Here is a 15,690-nt window from a genome sequence, read left to right as displayed (position 1 = left end):
TTGAACCCATAGATCCACCTGCCTCTGCCTGAGTGCTGGTACTCTTCCTTGGTAGTCTAGTCTAGCTGGGCGGGGACAAGTCCAATACCTAAAAATAAAATGCAGGCTGGGCATGGTAGTTCATACCTTCCATGAGAAGGATCACTGCATGTTTAAGGCAAGCCTGGGCTACATTTATCAAATTTCAGGCCTTCTCTCAAACAAAACAGAATACATAAAAGCTGAAGAACGGTCAGGCTTGTTAGTGCACACCTTTACTTCCAGCACTCAAGAGGCAGAGGCAAGCAGATTCCTCAGTTCAAGGCCAGCCTGGTCCAGGACAGAGGGCTATTACACAGAGAAACTCTGTCTGTGGCAGGGGTGGGAGTGGGGAAGCTAAAGACCAATCCCCCCCACTTTGATTTATATATAAAATAAGATAAAGTAATTTTAAGCTGGGTATGGTGTAGCACTCCTTTAATCTCAGGCAAAGGGGGAGGGAGGATGGGAGGCAGATCTCTATAAGGGAGGCTAGCCTGGTATACAAAGCAAGTTACAGGGATGTTACACAGAGAAACCTGAAGAAAAAAAAATTAAAACATCTATATTAAAGAGATCTTTTAAAGTAGTATTCTGGGATGGAAAGATGGCTCAGTAGCTAAGAATACTTGTTACAGGTTGGAGATGGCTCAGTGGGTAAGAACACTGACTGCTCTTCCAAAGGTCCCGAGTTCAAGTCCCAGGAACCACATGGTGGCTCACAACCATCTGTAATGGGATCCTCTTCTGGTGTGTCTGAAGACAGTGACGGTGCACTCACACACATAAAATAAATACATCTCAAAAAAAAAAAAAAGAATACCTGTTGCTCTTGCAGAAGACACAGATCCAGTTCCTAGCACCTGTGGTGGTTCACAACCATCCGTAACTCTAGTTCCAGGGGATCTGACACCCTCTTTGGACCTCCAAGGGCACCAGCCATGCGTGTAGTACATAAACACAGGTGCAGACAGAACACTCAGGCATATAAGATTAAGTGACTTTTAAACTGTGTGTTGCCAAGGATGGCATCTAGTTCCTGGTCCTCTTCTTGCCCCAACTTCCCACGTGGCAGGACTGTAGCAGGGTGCCCTAGTTTGTAGACACTCTAAGGTCTTCCCATCTAGAGTTCCTGGAAGCCGCATCACTTATAACTATACTGCTTTCCCATGCCTGACATCACAGAACCGCTCCGTCCCAGTCTGAACCAGGGAAAATGTACAGAACACACAGTTTATCCAACTCTTTGACAGTATTTTATTCCAAATGCTGACTCGGCCTATAATTAGAAAAAAGAAAGCTGTGGGTCTGATGCCACAGCTTGCTGCTGCTGGGAAAAGCCCAGTGTCGCGTTTGTTCTCTCTGCTGCTGCTTCTCATTTCACCTCAGAAGCTGAACATGGCTGTAAACAGAAGATGCTCCAAGGCGGGGCACCCCAGCCACCACCTGGCCACACAATCAGCCATGACTGTGAGGGGCTTGGGGGACTGCTGACCCAGGCAGGACAGGAGACAGCACGGGAAGCCTTCGGGGTACAGGTGGGTACAGGTGACTTTGCAGCCCCATCGGAACACCTCAGGAGTCTTTTTGTCTTTTTTCTTTTTGTTTTTTTTTCCTGAGACAGGGTTTCTCTGTGTAGCTCTGGTTGTCCTGCAACTTGCTCTGTAGACCAGACTGGCCTTGAACTCACAGAAATCCACCTGCCTCTGCCTTCTGAGTGCTGGGATTAAAGATGTTCACCACAACTGCTAGGCTCCTCAGGAGTCATTAACGCCATCAGGCTAGCTGAGGCTTCTGGGCCTCCCCTTGAGTCTCTTCGTACTCCTCCCAGGGTTTCAGCTGAGGACCAGGAATCATCAAGGTCTGAAAAGAACAGGAGGAACTCAAGTTACCTACCAATCCCACCTACTGTTTACCCAGGATGTCCTCCTCCCGCAGCAGCATCCAGGGAAAGTTCCCCTTCCCTAGAGCTGCATCACTCCGTCTCGCCACTAGGTGGAGCCTAAGAAGAGCGTTTGAGCTTGACAAGGCTATCTACATACAGCTTCAAGTTTGCTCTTAGAGCGTGCAAGCAGCCTTCTTTACCTTGAGGATGGGCTGCTTAGGGGGTGCCCACGCGGGCACAATCTTGGCATGCATTCTCCAGCTCCCATACGGGTTCATCAAGTGTCTTTCAAACACCACATATTCCAGGACATCCTTGGGCACATCTTCCTGTCCATACATCAATCTGCCAAACCGATCATAAATGGCCAAAGTCTGCAGTGAGGAAATAAAATCTGGCCCGTCAGAGGAATTTGTCTTATTTTATTTTGCCACACAATTGTTTTTGAAACAATCTTAACAAAAAATTTAAATTAAAGAAAATTTAAAAATTATTTAAGATTCTTAATTTAGAACTAATCAGTTGTTGACATATTGTTCCTCAAGGTCCCCTGAGATCACTTAGCCTGCAATCCTATTGTGCTTAAGTTTCACTAGCCTTTGAGAGAACAATGTAATTCATGTCTTGGACTTGGACTATATAATCTGCTTTGTTTGTTTTGGTTTGTTTTGGTTTTTTGAGACAGGGTTTCTCTGTGTAGCCCTGGTTGTCCTAGACTCACTCTGTAGACCAGGCTGGCCTCAGAGATCCGCCTGCCTCTGCCTCAACCTAGGCTAACACATAGATATGTACTCTTCCATGCCCCTGACCCAGAATACTGTCCACGCGTATGCTGTGGTAATGATTTACTGAATGCAACCGCATACAACAAATATCCCCAGATACCCTAGAAGGAACCTTGATAACATGTCTGCTCTACCATTTACTTTTCTGAGTGCTTCAGGGTCAGCTGGGGTCAGCAAAGTTTGTTCCCTTGTAAAACTCTGTTAAAGATTTCTCTCGCCGGGCGTGGTAGCGCACGCCTTTAATCCCAGCACTCGGGAGGCAGAGGCAGGCGGATTTCTGAGTTCAAGGACAGCCTGGTCTACAAAGTGAGTTCTAGGACAGCCAGGGCTATACAGAGAAACCCTGTCTCAAAAAACAAACAAACAAACAAACAAACAAAAAAGATTTCTCTCAAGACTCCATCATCTCCTTTCTATACCGTTTTCTGTGCTATTCAATAAATACAGAGTAAAGCCCTTTGTCAGGGACAGACACGGTGGCAGTCAGACATCAGGTGGCATACAGGCAGGCACAGACACATTCAACAGATAGACCACAGACAGGCCAGGAACCACAGCATACACACAGGCAGGAAATAAGTAGAGAATTCCAACCTGGGATTGCTTGTTCTTGATCACACTACCCAGGAGGAAGCCTGAGATCTCACTGCTTAGATCTCACCGGTGCTTTCTGGCATCCCTGAGGCTGTCTTTACTGTACTTCACACGGAGTAAAGAAAGGCCGGAGCGAACAGTGATCCTACCTGCCGAGTGTGTAGGCGCACAGTGACCTGGCCATACATGTTGCTCTGGTTCACCAGGCCTGAGCAACGGACATGAACCACTTGGGCTGGCTCTAGAGATTCCACAAAGCCCCAGCGTACAGTCTTGTACTTGAGGTCCCAGACCATGTCCTGAGGGAGAAGAGAAGAGTTCACTGGGGTTCCCCTCCTGTGAGGCACTGCCCAGACAATGCTGCAACCAACAGGAAGTGCCTCCATTCTTTCTCCCCATTTTAGGGTGGGAATGGGGTGGAGACAGGGTCTCAGTCTGTAGCCAGTAGAACCACTGATTTCGTCTTTCAAGCACTAGAATTACAGATGAAAGCCATTAGGCTCAGCTCTCTGCCCAAGCTGCTATGAATTTATTTTTAATTTTCTATTTTACATTTTTATACACATAGATGTTTTGCTTACAATAAATGTCTGTGCATCAAGTGCATGCCTGGTATTTGTGGAAGTCAGAAGAGGGTGTAAGAGGCCCTGGAACTGGAATTGCAGGCATCTGTGAGCTGCCAAGTGGGTGCTGGGAACTGAATCTCTATCCTTTGGAAATTAGTTAGTGCTTTTAACTACTGAGACAATTCTCAAACTACTCACTGTGTTTTTAACCTTTCCAATTTTTTAAAACATGTGTGTGTGTGTGTGTGTGTGTGTGTGTGTGTGTGTGTGTGTGTGTGTGTGTTGAGTATATGCTGCATGTATCTAGGTTCCCACAAACACTATGGTGTGGGGTCCCCTGAGGCTGGACCTACAGGGCATTGTGAACCACCTGACATAGGTGCTGGGACCTGTTCCAGAATATCTAACACCCTCCCACAGACATATATGCAGGCAAAACACCAATTCATATTAAAAATAAATAGATAGATAGATCAATAAATAATTAAGTAAATAAGGCTAGAGGGATGGCTCAGTGGTTAAGAGCGCTGGCTGCTCTTCCAAAGGTTCTGAGTTTAATTCCCAGCAACCACATGGTGGCTCACAACCATCTGTAATGAGATCTGATGCCCTCTTCTGGTGTGTCTGAAGACAGCTATAGTGTACTTATGTATAATAAGTAAATCTCTAACAAAAAACAGCAACAAAAGGGAGACCAGCAGCGGTGTCTAGAATTCACCTGGTCAGCCATCCCATCTTTCTAAGAATGAAAACCTACCGGAAAACAGTGTTCGGTTACCAAGGTATGAAGCCGGTCATGGTCTGAGCTAGAAAAGAGAGAGAGAGAGAGAGAGAGAGAGTTTTATCATTGATTCCTACTTTATGGTACCTTCTGTAAAACCTGAAAAGGGGCTGAAAAGAAGGCTTGGTGAGTAAAGGAGCCTGCCACCAAGCCTGCAGATGGTGTTCAGTCCCCAGAACCACAGGAAAAAAACTGACACTTCAGGGGCTAGAGAGATGGCTCCACAGCTAAGAGCACTGTCTGCTCTTCCAGAGGACGTGGGTTTGAATCCTAGCACCTACTTGTTGGCTCACAGCCATCTGTTCTAGGGTGCCCTCTTCTGGACTCCAAAGACAATGCATGCAGATGGTATACAGATATACATGCAAGTAAAACACTCATACATAAGATATGCATAAATAAATCATTAAAAAACAAAACAAAACTGATTCCTGAAATTGTCCTCTGACCTCTACATGTGTGTCATCTGTATTCCTACTCACATATACACCAACAAATAAAGTATAAGGAGAGAAAAACTTTTTTTTTTAAGTTGAAAATGGTAGTGGTACAAGCCTTTAATAACTTAGATGCCAGAGGCAGGCAGATCTCTGACTTTGAAATCAGCCTGGTCTATAGAGTGAGTTCTAGGATTCAAGGCTACACAGAAAAAAAAAAACCTCTCTTAAGAAAGGAAAAAACGCCGGGTGTGGTGGCGCACGCCTTTAATCCCAGCACTCGGGAGGCAGAGGCAGGCGGATTTCTGAGTTCGAGGCCAGGCTGGTCTACAGAGTGAGCTCCAGGACAGCCAGGGCTATACAGAGAAACCCTGTCTCGAAAAACCAAAAAAAAAAAAAAAAAAAAAAAAAGAAAGGAAAAAACATTTTTTATTTTTAATTTAAAAATGGTCCTGAAGATAGAGAAACAGTTCACCAATTAAAACATTTTCTGTATATGTAAACCACATAATATATTAATTTGTGAATTATCACAAAACCTTGACATTTAATAGCAATTAATACTTTATATTTCTGGAGCAGGAAGAAATTTTTCTGAAATCACATCTTTTTGTTTGTTTGTTTGTTTGTTTTTCAAGACAGGATTTCTCAGTGTATCCCTAACTGTCCTGAAAATTATTCTGTAGAGTAGGTTGGCCTCAAACTTAGAGATCTGCCTGCCTCTGTTGGGATTAAGGGCATGTGCCACCAGACGCCCAGTCAAAGATCACATCTTTTAGGTGGGCAAGGATATCCTCTAAGATTTGGAGCTGATAATTGCTCTGCACTGGTAGAGGGAACATAGTCCAATACTCTACAAGAATTAAAAGTTCCTTATCTCTGCATGAGGCCAATGACCAGCCTCATCATACACTGTCAACTTTGACTCGTAAAGCACGGCCATGTGTCTTTTCTGACCTCTTCTCCCCATCTCTGGGCTTCTGAAGTGCAGGACGCCGGACTTAGATGCTATGTCTCTCCAGAGAGTCCTGCATCACCAAAGAAGGAGTGGAAAGCCAGCCCACCAGGACACAGATGAAGGGCTTTCTCTGCTCAGATCTCAGTGTGAAGTGAAAATGAAAACTGAAGAGAGGAAAGAAAGGAGACAGCCTCCTCCCCTGGGCAGGGACTGTCACAGAGAGTGCACAGCGACCATGGCAGTCCTCTGGGCACGATGGGACCACCATGTCCACAACCTCACAGCAGCTGGGACTGCAGCATTAAAATCCAGCCAGTTGTCAGGCAGTGGTGGCACACGTGCTTAATCCCAGGACTCGGGAGGCAGATGGGGCTGGGGTGTCCACTTACTTGTTTAGACAAAGGTGAGCTTCAATGAAAATATCCTTAGCTTTTTCAGGGAAGTCTTTTGTTTTAAAATTTGCATCAAATTCTCTTATCTTTCGGATTCTGTAAAATTAAAGCAAGAAAATCATCCTAAAGATGACGTCACAGCAGATAAAAGTGCGAACCACCAACCCATACAGCCTGAGTTCAACCTCAGGAGCTCAGACGGTAGAAGGGAAGGGCTGACTGCCTCAAGCTGTCCCGACCTCCACATTTGTGCTGTGGGAGGAGCTAGTGAGTACACATACACACACAAACAAACAAACAAACAAACTGCAATAAAGTTATGAAATCTTCATGTAATCTCCATAACTCACAGTTCACACTAATCCCCCACGTCCATCTTCCCGTTTAATGATTACTGTCTGGATGTGTCTAGACTATATATTCAACTCTCTGTTACATCAAATGTAAAGAAAGAATAAGCAGGCTGGGTGCAGAGGTGCATGGGTGGTGCCTTGAAGAGGGGAGGCAGCAGGGCCGTGGGAGCACAGCCTTTAATCTCAGGAGGCAGAGGCAGGCAGATCTCTATGAATACAGAGCTAAGCTGGTCTACACAGTGAGTTCCAGGCCAGCCATGGCTACATAGTAAGACTCTCCCAGAAATAAAACAAGCTGGGTGTGGTGGCGCACGCCTCTAATCATAGCACTAGGGAGGCAGAGGAGGGGGTTCTCTGAGTTTGAGGTCAGCCTGGTCTATAGAGCAAATTCTAGGACAGCCATAGGCAGAGAAACTCTGCTCTATAAATAAATAAATAAATAAATAAATGTAAAAGCAAAGAAAAAATAAAGCAACAAGAAAATGTCAATTTTAATAAACCAAGTCAAGAAGGATGCCTGATGCTAGGAACGCCATCGCTCAAGAAGCTAAGAAAAGAGGAGCGCCAAGTTCAAGGACAGCCTGGACTACATAGCAAGACCTTGACTCTAGGGTCCAGAGAGATGGCTCAGTGGTTAAGAGCATTTGCTCGGGCTGGTGAGATGGCTCAGTGGGTAAGAGCACCCGACTGCTCTTCCGAAGGTCCAGAGTTCAGATCCCAGCAACCACATGGTGGCTCACAACCATCTGTAATGAGATCTGACTCCCTCTTCTGGTGTCTGAAGACAGCTACAGTGTACTTGCATATAATAAGTAAATAAATCTTTAAAAAAAAAAAAAAAAAAAAGAGCATTTGCTCTCTGGCAAAGGGCTGGGTTTGGTTCCCAGTACTGATATATAACAGCTCAAAGCCACTTCTAACTCTAGCTTTAAGAGATCGGATGCCTTCTTTTGGCCTCCACAGGCACGGCACACTTACATAAAAATGGAGAGAGGATGACAAACTCATCAACTAACGCTGAAGATGGCTGAGCATAGTCGTCCACACTTTTAATCCCAATACTTGGGAGGCAGAGGCAAGAAAATCTTTTTTGACAAGGACAGGGATGGACGGATCACGGTGGCGGAGCTGCGGCAGGCAGCACCAGCTCTGCTGGGGGAACCACTAGAGGGCACTGAACTGGATGAGATGTTGCGAGAAATGGACCTCAATGGGGATGGCACCATAGACTTTGACGAGTTTGTAATGATGCTATCTACAGGCTGAGGCACCTTCAGGGACAACCTACTGGCCCTGGAGGCCAACACACCAGCAGACACCAGACTACCACACCCTTCCCCAGCATGGAGAAATCCCCCTTCCCCCAGGCTGGTTCACCCCCTCACCACACCCAACTCCAGAGTCTGCCTGTGCTGTCTTCTCCCACCCCCAAGCTGTGGAGAGAAAAAAAGTGAAGCTGGTTACAGTTTTCACTGGAGAACATGATTTGAATCTCTTTAGATCCTGGAGAGGTAGGGAGTTCCCCACAACTGGCTGCATTCAAATGAATGAGGCATAGTGCATTGGGGGAATTCCTAGGACATGATGAACTGAGAGATTAGCTAGATCACTTCCCACTACTTGTTTGTATAAAGGGTTGTTTTTGAAAAATGAACTTGGGCCTGGTAATGACTTTGTAGGTAAAAGTTTATGCCACTAAGCCTGAATTTGATCCCTGAAGTTTGTGTGGTGGAATGAGAGAACTAACTTCACAAAGTTGCTCTTTGGTAGGCTAATGCCCTGTTCACACCCCCTTGAATAAATAAATAAATGAAAAGTGAACTTGAAAAAAAAAAAGATGGAGAGAGGAAAATCAATATGATATACCATAGAACACAATAAGAATTAAATATCTCGGGGGAGGGCATGGGGGACTTTTGGGATAGCATTGGAAATGTAAATGAGGAAAATACCCAATTAAAAAAAAAAAGAATTAAATATTGCATGTTCTTCTCAGCCCAGAATATTGAAGCCTAATTATCTCGGACACGTACGCCAGCTGTGATGCCGCATTCTTTCTCAATCGCTCAGTTCTCTGCGTCAATCCTTCCTTTGAAAGAGATGACATTCGAGCATCACCCTCTGGTGGAACATAGGGATCAAATATACCAGCTGTGAGGAGAGAAGAAAATTAAGAAACCATTGAAAGACTTAGACAACATCATCTTGTGGTCATACAAGGTGGACTAATCAAGTAGACTTGCACATAGAGAAAACTTTGTTACACTTGTGCAAGTACCAGGAACTAAGTGTTGCACTATTGAGATATCTTTTGTTATGTTGAGGAAAAAAAGGAAGAAAAAACAAGAAGGGGGGGGGGCGGCTGGAGAGATGGCTCAGTGGTTAGGAGCATTGACTGCTCTTACAGGGGTCCTGAGTTCAATTCCCAGCACCTAGAAGGTGGCTCACAACCAGCTGTAATGGGATCCGATGCCCTCTTCTGGTGTGTCTGAAGACAGCTACAGTTTACTCATATATAAAATAAATAAATCTAAAAAAAAAATAAAACAAGAAGAAAAGAAAGAGTATTTTAACTTCTCCTAGAGTCTGTTTCTACTTCTACAAACTAGAGAAATTTCATTCTTTCTAGAAGTGTAAAAACAAGATCAAAAGATGACCTCATGGGGCTGTTGAGATGGCTCAGTAGGTAAGAGCACTGACTGCTCTTCTAAAGGTCCTGAGTTCAAATCCCAGCAACCACATGGTGGCTCACAACTACCCATAATGAGATCTGATGCCTTCTGGTGTGTCTGAAGACAGCAACAGTGTACTCATTTATTTTATTTATTTATTTTTATTTTCAATTGTAGATTATATTATCTTATACCCAATGTTCCCAAAATTTGACTAGAAAAACTTGAAATTATCCATAATTTCAGCAAAGTGCTATGATACATAATTGACTTACAAAATTTACCAGTCTTTTTTTTAAAGATTTATTTATTTATTTAATGTGTGTGAGTACGCTGTAGCTGTACAAATGGTTGTGAGCCTTCATGTGGTTGTTGGGTATTGAATTTAGGACCTCTGCTCGCTCCAGTCAGCCTCACTCTTTCCTGTCAACTCCACTTGCTCAGTCTCTGCTCACTCTGGCCCAAAGATTTATTTATTATTATACATAAGTACACTGTAGCTGACTTCAGACACACCAGAAGAGGGTATCAGATCTCATTAAGGGTAGTTGTGAGCCACCATGTGGTTGCTGGAATATGAACTCAGGACCTTTGGAAGAGCGGTCAGTGCTCTTACCTGCAGATCTATCTTGCCAGCCCAAAATTTACCATTCTTTTTTTTCTTTTTTTTTTTTTTTGGATTTTTGAGACAGGGTTTCTTCGTATAGCCCTGGCTGTCCTGGAACTCACTTTGTAGACCAGGCTGGCCTCGAACTCAGAAATCCGCCTGCCTCTGCCTCCCGAGTGTTGGGATTAAAGGTATGCGCCACCACTCCCGGCCCTTAATTTACCAGTCTTAATACATATGAATAACAAGCATGTGAGAAAGAGATCATGGACACACTCTTCTTTCTAGCTTCTCAAATAAAATAAAAATATTTAGGATATACATAATAAAAGAGGTTAAAAAAAACCTACAATGAAAACTTTAAATGTGTAAAGAAAGAGATTAAGAAACATACTAGAATTTGAAGACCACCCAAGCGTATAGCTTGGTAGAACTAATATTGTGAAAAAAGACCTTCCTACCAAAACAATTTACTGATTTAATGAAATCACAATCAACATCCTAATCTCATTCTTTACATAAATAGAAAGATAATCCTCAATTTGATATAGAACGACAAAAGACTCAGAAAAACCAGTTAGTCCTAGATAAGTGTTTGTTTCCATGCATTCTGTTCATTTTAAGTGGTAAGTGCATCTGTCTAAGACCCTAACTTTTATACATCTGTTTCTATTGAATCGATTTTGTTTGATATTAGAATGGCTACTCCAGTTTGTTTCTTGGGACCATTTGCTTGGAAAATTGTTTTCCAACCTTTTTCTCTGACATAGTGTCTGTCTTTGTCACTGAGGTGCATTTCCTGTATGCAGCAAAATGCTGGGTCCTGACTACGTATCCAGTCTGTTAGTTTATCTATTTTTATTGGGGAGTTGAGTCCATTGATGTTAAGAGAGATTAAGGAGAAGTGATTGCTACTTCCTGTTATCTTTGTTGTTAGAGGTGGAATTATGTTTGTGTGGCTATCTTCTTTTGGATTTGTTCAAAGATTACTTTCTTGCTTTTTCTAGGGTGTGGTTTCACTCCTTGTATTGGTATTTTCCATTGATTATCCTTTGTAGGGCTGGATTTGTGGAAGATACAGTGTAAATTTGGTTTTGTCATAGAATATCTTTTCTTCGTCTATGGTAATTGAGAATTTTGTTGGGTATAGTAGCCTGGGGTGGCATTTGTGTTCTCTTAGGGTCTGTATTACATCTCCCCAAGATCTTCTACCTTTCATAGTCTCTGGTGAGAAGTCTGGTGGAATTCTGATAGGTCTGCCTTTATATGTTACTTGACATTTTCCCCTTACTGCTTTTAATAATCTTTCTTTGTTTTGTGCATTTGGTGTTTTGACTATTATGTGATAGGAGGAATTTCTTTTCTGGTCCAGTCTATTTGGAGTTCTGTAGGCTTCTTGTATGCTCATGGGCATCTCTTTCTTTTTTTTTTTTTTTTTTTTTTAAATATTTATTTATTTATTATATGTAAGTACACTGCAGCTGTCTTCAGACACACCAGTCAGATCTCCTTAAGGATGGTTGTGAGCCACCATGTGGTTGCTGGGACTTGAACTCAGGACCTTCAGAAGAGCAGTCGGGTGCTCTTACCCGCTGAGCCATCTCACCAGCCCCCGGGCATCTCTTTCTTTAGGTTAGGGAAGTTTTCTTCTATAGTTTTGTTGAAGGTATTTACTGTCCCTTTATGTTGGGAATCTTCCCTCTCTTCTATACCTATTATCCTTAGATTTCGTCTTCTCATTGCGTCCTATATTTCCTGGATGTTTTGGGTTAGGAGCTTTTTTGCATTTTGCATTTTCTTTGACTGTTGTGTCAATGTTTTCTATGGTATCTTTTGCACCTTAGATTTTCTCTTCTATCTTTTGTATTCTGTTGGTGATGCTTGCATCTATGACTCCTGATCTCTTTCCAAGGTTTTCTAATTCCAGGGCTGTCTCCCTTTGTGGTTTCTTTATTGTTTCTATTTCCATTTTTTGATCTTGGATGGTTTTGTTCATTTCCTTAGTCTGTTTGATTATATTTTCCTGTAATTCTTTAAGGGATATTTGTGTTTTGTCATTAAGGGCTTCTACCTGTTTACCTGTGTTTTCCTGTATTTCTTTAAGGGAGTTATTTATGTCCTTCTTAAAGTCCTCTATCATCATCATGAGAAGTGATTTTAGATCCGAATCTTGCTTTTTTGGTGTGATGGTGTATTCAGGACTTGCTATGTTGGGAGAATTGGGTTCTGATGATGCCAAGTAATCTTGGTTTCTACTGCTTATGGCTTTTTTTTTCCCCCCAAGACAGGGTTTCTTTATATAGCCCTGGCTGTCCTGGAACTCACTTTGTAGACCAGGCTGGCCTCAAACTCAGAAATTCACCTGTCTCTTCCTCCCAAGTGCTGGGATTAAAGGTGTGTGACGCCACGCCCAGCTCTTTATTTATTTATTTATTATTTTTTTATTGCTTATGTTCTTACACTTGCCTCCTGCCATCTGGTTATTGCTAGTGCTACCTGCCCTCGATATATCTGACTGGAGTCTGTCCTTCCTGTGATCCTGGTTGTGTCAGAACTCCTGAGTCCAGCTGTCTCTGTGATCCTGGGATTCTGGGATCCTGTAATCTTGGGCGTGTTAGAGAGCCTGGGAGTGGAGCTTCCTCTGGGTGTTGTGGGACTGGCTGCAGAGTTCAGGCCCCACTTATTTATAATAATAAATAAATCTTTGGGCCTGAGCAAGTGAGGTTGACTGGAGTGAGCAGAGGTCCTAAATTCAAGTCCTAACAACCACATAAAGGCTCACAACTATCTGTACAGGTACAGTTTACTCATATACATAAAATAAATAAATAAATAAATAAACAAATAAGGATGACCTCATGAGCAGGACTAGAGGTACAGCCCTAGGTCTCAGCTACTATTTATGTAGGAGGATCCACCTGTGGTAAAGGCAAAAGGAAAGGGAGAACAGGAGTGTGTAGCTCAGCGGTAGACTGCTTGTTTAGTTCTATATCTAACCCCAAGTTCTGTAAAAACAAAACAAAATTGACTTTTTGAAATATAGTTTATAAAAGTAAATCATTACTGAGGGTGAACTTGGTGGTTCATTCTTTTTTTTAATCTTTTTAAAAAAGACTTACTTATATGAGTACACACTATAGCTGTCTTCAGACACACACACCTGAAGAGGGCATCGGATCCCATTACAGATGGTTGTGAGCCACTAATGGTAGTGAGGTTTCTGGGAATTGAACTTAGTACTTCTGGAAGAGCAGTCAGTACTCTTACCCGCTAAGTCATATCTCCAGCCCCACTTAGTGGTTAATTTATTGCTATCAATCAGAGTCTAAAGCATACACCAGACCTCTGACAATAGAGAACTGAACCAGGATCCCAGAAATAGTTCCTTACCTGTACAGGCCAAATGTATAGGGCGCTCCAACCGTTCCTGTGGAATGACCAATCCCGCTTTCCTGGCATACTCCAAAAACTCCTTCTCTGTTTTGTACTTGGGTTCAGGAGTTGGGGGTCTAAAACGGCTTTTGGTTTTAACTTGAACTACAGTTGTGGACTGAGTCACCAGAATGGGCTGGGAGATGAAAAAAAAAAGTTAGCGTATAGGTGATTTGGAAAGGATAAATCTATCTTGAGCAAACTGTTTGCAAAGTCTTATAGAAAGACATCCCATTAAAGAATGCTTCAGGAGTTATGAAATGACTATTATGGAGAAACGATATTACTTTTTGAACACCTAGGGATGGCTTTTGCCACAAGCCAATTAATAACCTGTATTCACATCAATCAACAGTAAAAACTTTCCTTTAATACATTCTGCAGTACTACTGTATACAGAGATGATTAAAGCAGAGGTCCTAGTGCCAAAGAACTTTCAGTTTAATTGTAAACCTCACTTAACCCATTTCTGAAAAGAGTGGAATGCTATTACTAAAGCATTAAACAAGATCTCCCTGGCATTTCCCCCACACTTCTGTTTTGCTTTTTCAGAAGCAAATTGCTTCTAGCTCCTAACTGACCAATAAACTTTTACGAAGTCAGGTGACCTTTTCCCTCTAGGATAAGACAAAACTCCTATCCTTTTCAAAAAAAAATTTTTTAAGAATGTAAAAGAGCTGGTTCATCTTCCAAGCCATTACTTTCCTTTTTAACATCTTCTCTCCAAAGACTAGAATTAACGTAAAGAAGCTTAATGCTCAGCCTCGTCTAGGCTGTCTAGAGAGACTTGTCTAGAGGGGATCGCATACACCTCAAATTCTTCTCCAGATGAAGTCTGACTCGTATGGTCCAAACTCAGCAACGCCCACAGCATGATTATTCCCCTCTACTCTATCCTCCTCTTTGTGTCCCTAAAAATTTCATTCGCTTCATTTCTACCCACCTGCCGAGACCACCATCCCAAAGTCCTGTATAAGGAGGACAAGCCCCGAGGTACGGGGGCCGCCATTTTGCTCGCGCAAAGGCCGCCGGGATGCTAGCCTAGCCGCAGATCACCGAGCCGGAGAAAAGGCGCAGAGGGCGGAGCGAGCTGGGGAGTGGAATTTTCCAGGGCGCGCGCCCCAGGCCGAAAGGTGAGTCGCGCGCACGCGCACGCTCTCCAGGGGAGGGGCGCGCGGGCACGCGCAGTGGGTTCGCGCGTGCGCAATGAAACCACTTTGGAAGTAGGGTAAACCGCACGGCTGTCACGCGCCAGTCGGAGACGGGGAGAGCCAGCTGCGCCTGCGCAGGAGGCTTCTGTGGGACTCTGGTTGCTGCATTCCTGGTTCCTTAACACATTGTTACACCTTATTTACAATCGGTGAAAAAAACGAAAAAGTGCTTCCCTCTGAAATCAGAAGCCTTTAAGATAAGTGTTTTCTTTCATTACAAGGAATTCACTGGAGGTATTTAGGGCGAAAATGATAGTTTCTGGGTGTGTTTCTGACCTCAAAATGCAGTATAACCTTAAACCTTTAACCAACCTAGTTTTCTATGTGAAAATTCTTTCATACCTTTCCGTTAGGGAAGCTGACCGCTGTGATTACTGAAAAGCAAAAGGCACGTGGGTTAACAAGAATCTGTCATTTCCCAAAACATATCATTTCCAAAAATACCACTTACCAAATTTGGTAATAACTGGTATTTCAAAATTGTTTACTAGGCGCCTGGCAATTTAAGCATTTTACATATATCAACTTAATCCTCACCACAAGCAATAAATATTCCTGCTTTTACATATATGGTTGGGCCAGAGATACTAAATATGTAATTCAAATTTAAACAAATAATTGGCAGAACTGAGAGTCAGGTACATAGAGTTTAACAACTCCAAAATCGCTTCACATTCAGTGGTTAAAGGAATCCCAGTGTGATAACCAGGTCATCCTGGAGCCACACAGACTATGTAACACATCCTAACCCATGTCTGCCTGGCCTCTGCTCAGTTTCTCGGCTACTGCAAGCTAATTCCCTATCAGTACCTAATATGATTTGGTTCACTCTGAGATGGATTCTTAGGTGGTCACTGTTACTTTTGATTAGCTGTTTTGGAAAATTTGAGGCATGGTGGCGCACCCCTTTAGTCCCAGCACTCGGGAGGCAGAGACAGGCAGATTTCTGAGTTCGAGGCCAGCCTGGTCTACAAAGAGAGTTCCAGGACAGCCAGGGCT

General features: G+C 43.1%; 1 protein-coding gene across 2 annotated transcripts; it reads right to left on the bottom strand.

The window, feature by feature from the left end:
- Positions 1–442: 442 nt before the first annotated feature.
- On the bottom strand, positions 443–15,440 carry Mrpl45 (mitochondrial ribosomal protein L45). 2 transcript variants are annotated; one of them, NM_025927.4, is made up of 8 exons: positions 14,424–14,647; positions 13,439–13,616; positions 8,803–8,920; positions 6,414–6,512; positions 4,606–4,654; positions 3,432–3,581; positions 2,104–2,277; positions 443–1,881 (listed from the first exon to the last, which is right to left on the bottom strand). In NM_025927.4, exons 1-8 carry the CDS (start codon positions 14,487–14,489, stop codon positions 1,795–1,797), a joined length of 921 nt encoding a protein of 306 aa, NP_080203.1. In that variant the 5' UTR covers positions 14,490–14,647; the 3' UTR covers positions 443–1,794. The 2 variants fall into 2 exon arrangements, with proteins under 2 accessions (NP_080203.1, XP_017170202.1); XM_017314713.2 differs by having other exon boundaries at positions 1,252–1,881; positions 3,432–3,755; positions 14,424–15,440.
- Between the last annotated feature and the right edge of the window lie 250 nt (positions 15,441–15,690).

Source organism: Mus musculus, chromosome 11 (genome assembly GCF_000001635.26).
Source record: "Mus musculus strain C57BL/6J chromosome 11, GRCm38.p6 C57BL/6J".
Classification (NCBI taxonomy): domain Eukaryota; kingdom Metazoa; phylum Chordata; class Mammalia; order Rodentia; family Muridae; genus Mus; species Mus musculus.
Note: the sequence above shows the minus strand (reverse complement) of the source record. Positions and strands in the feature narration are given on the sequence as shown.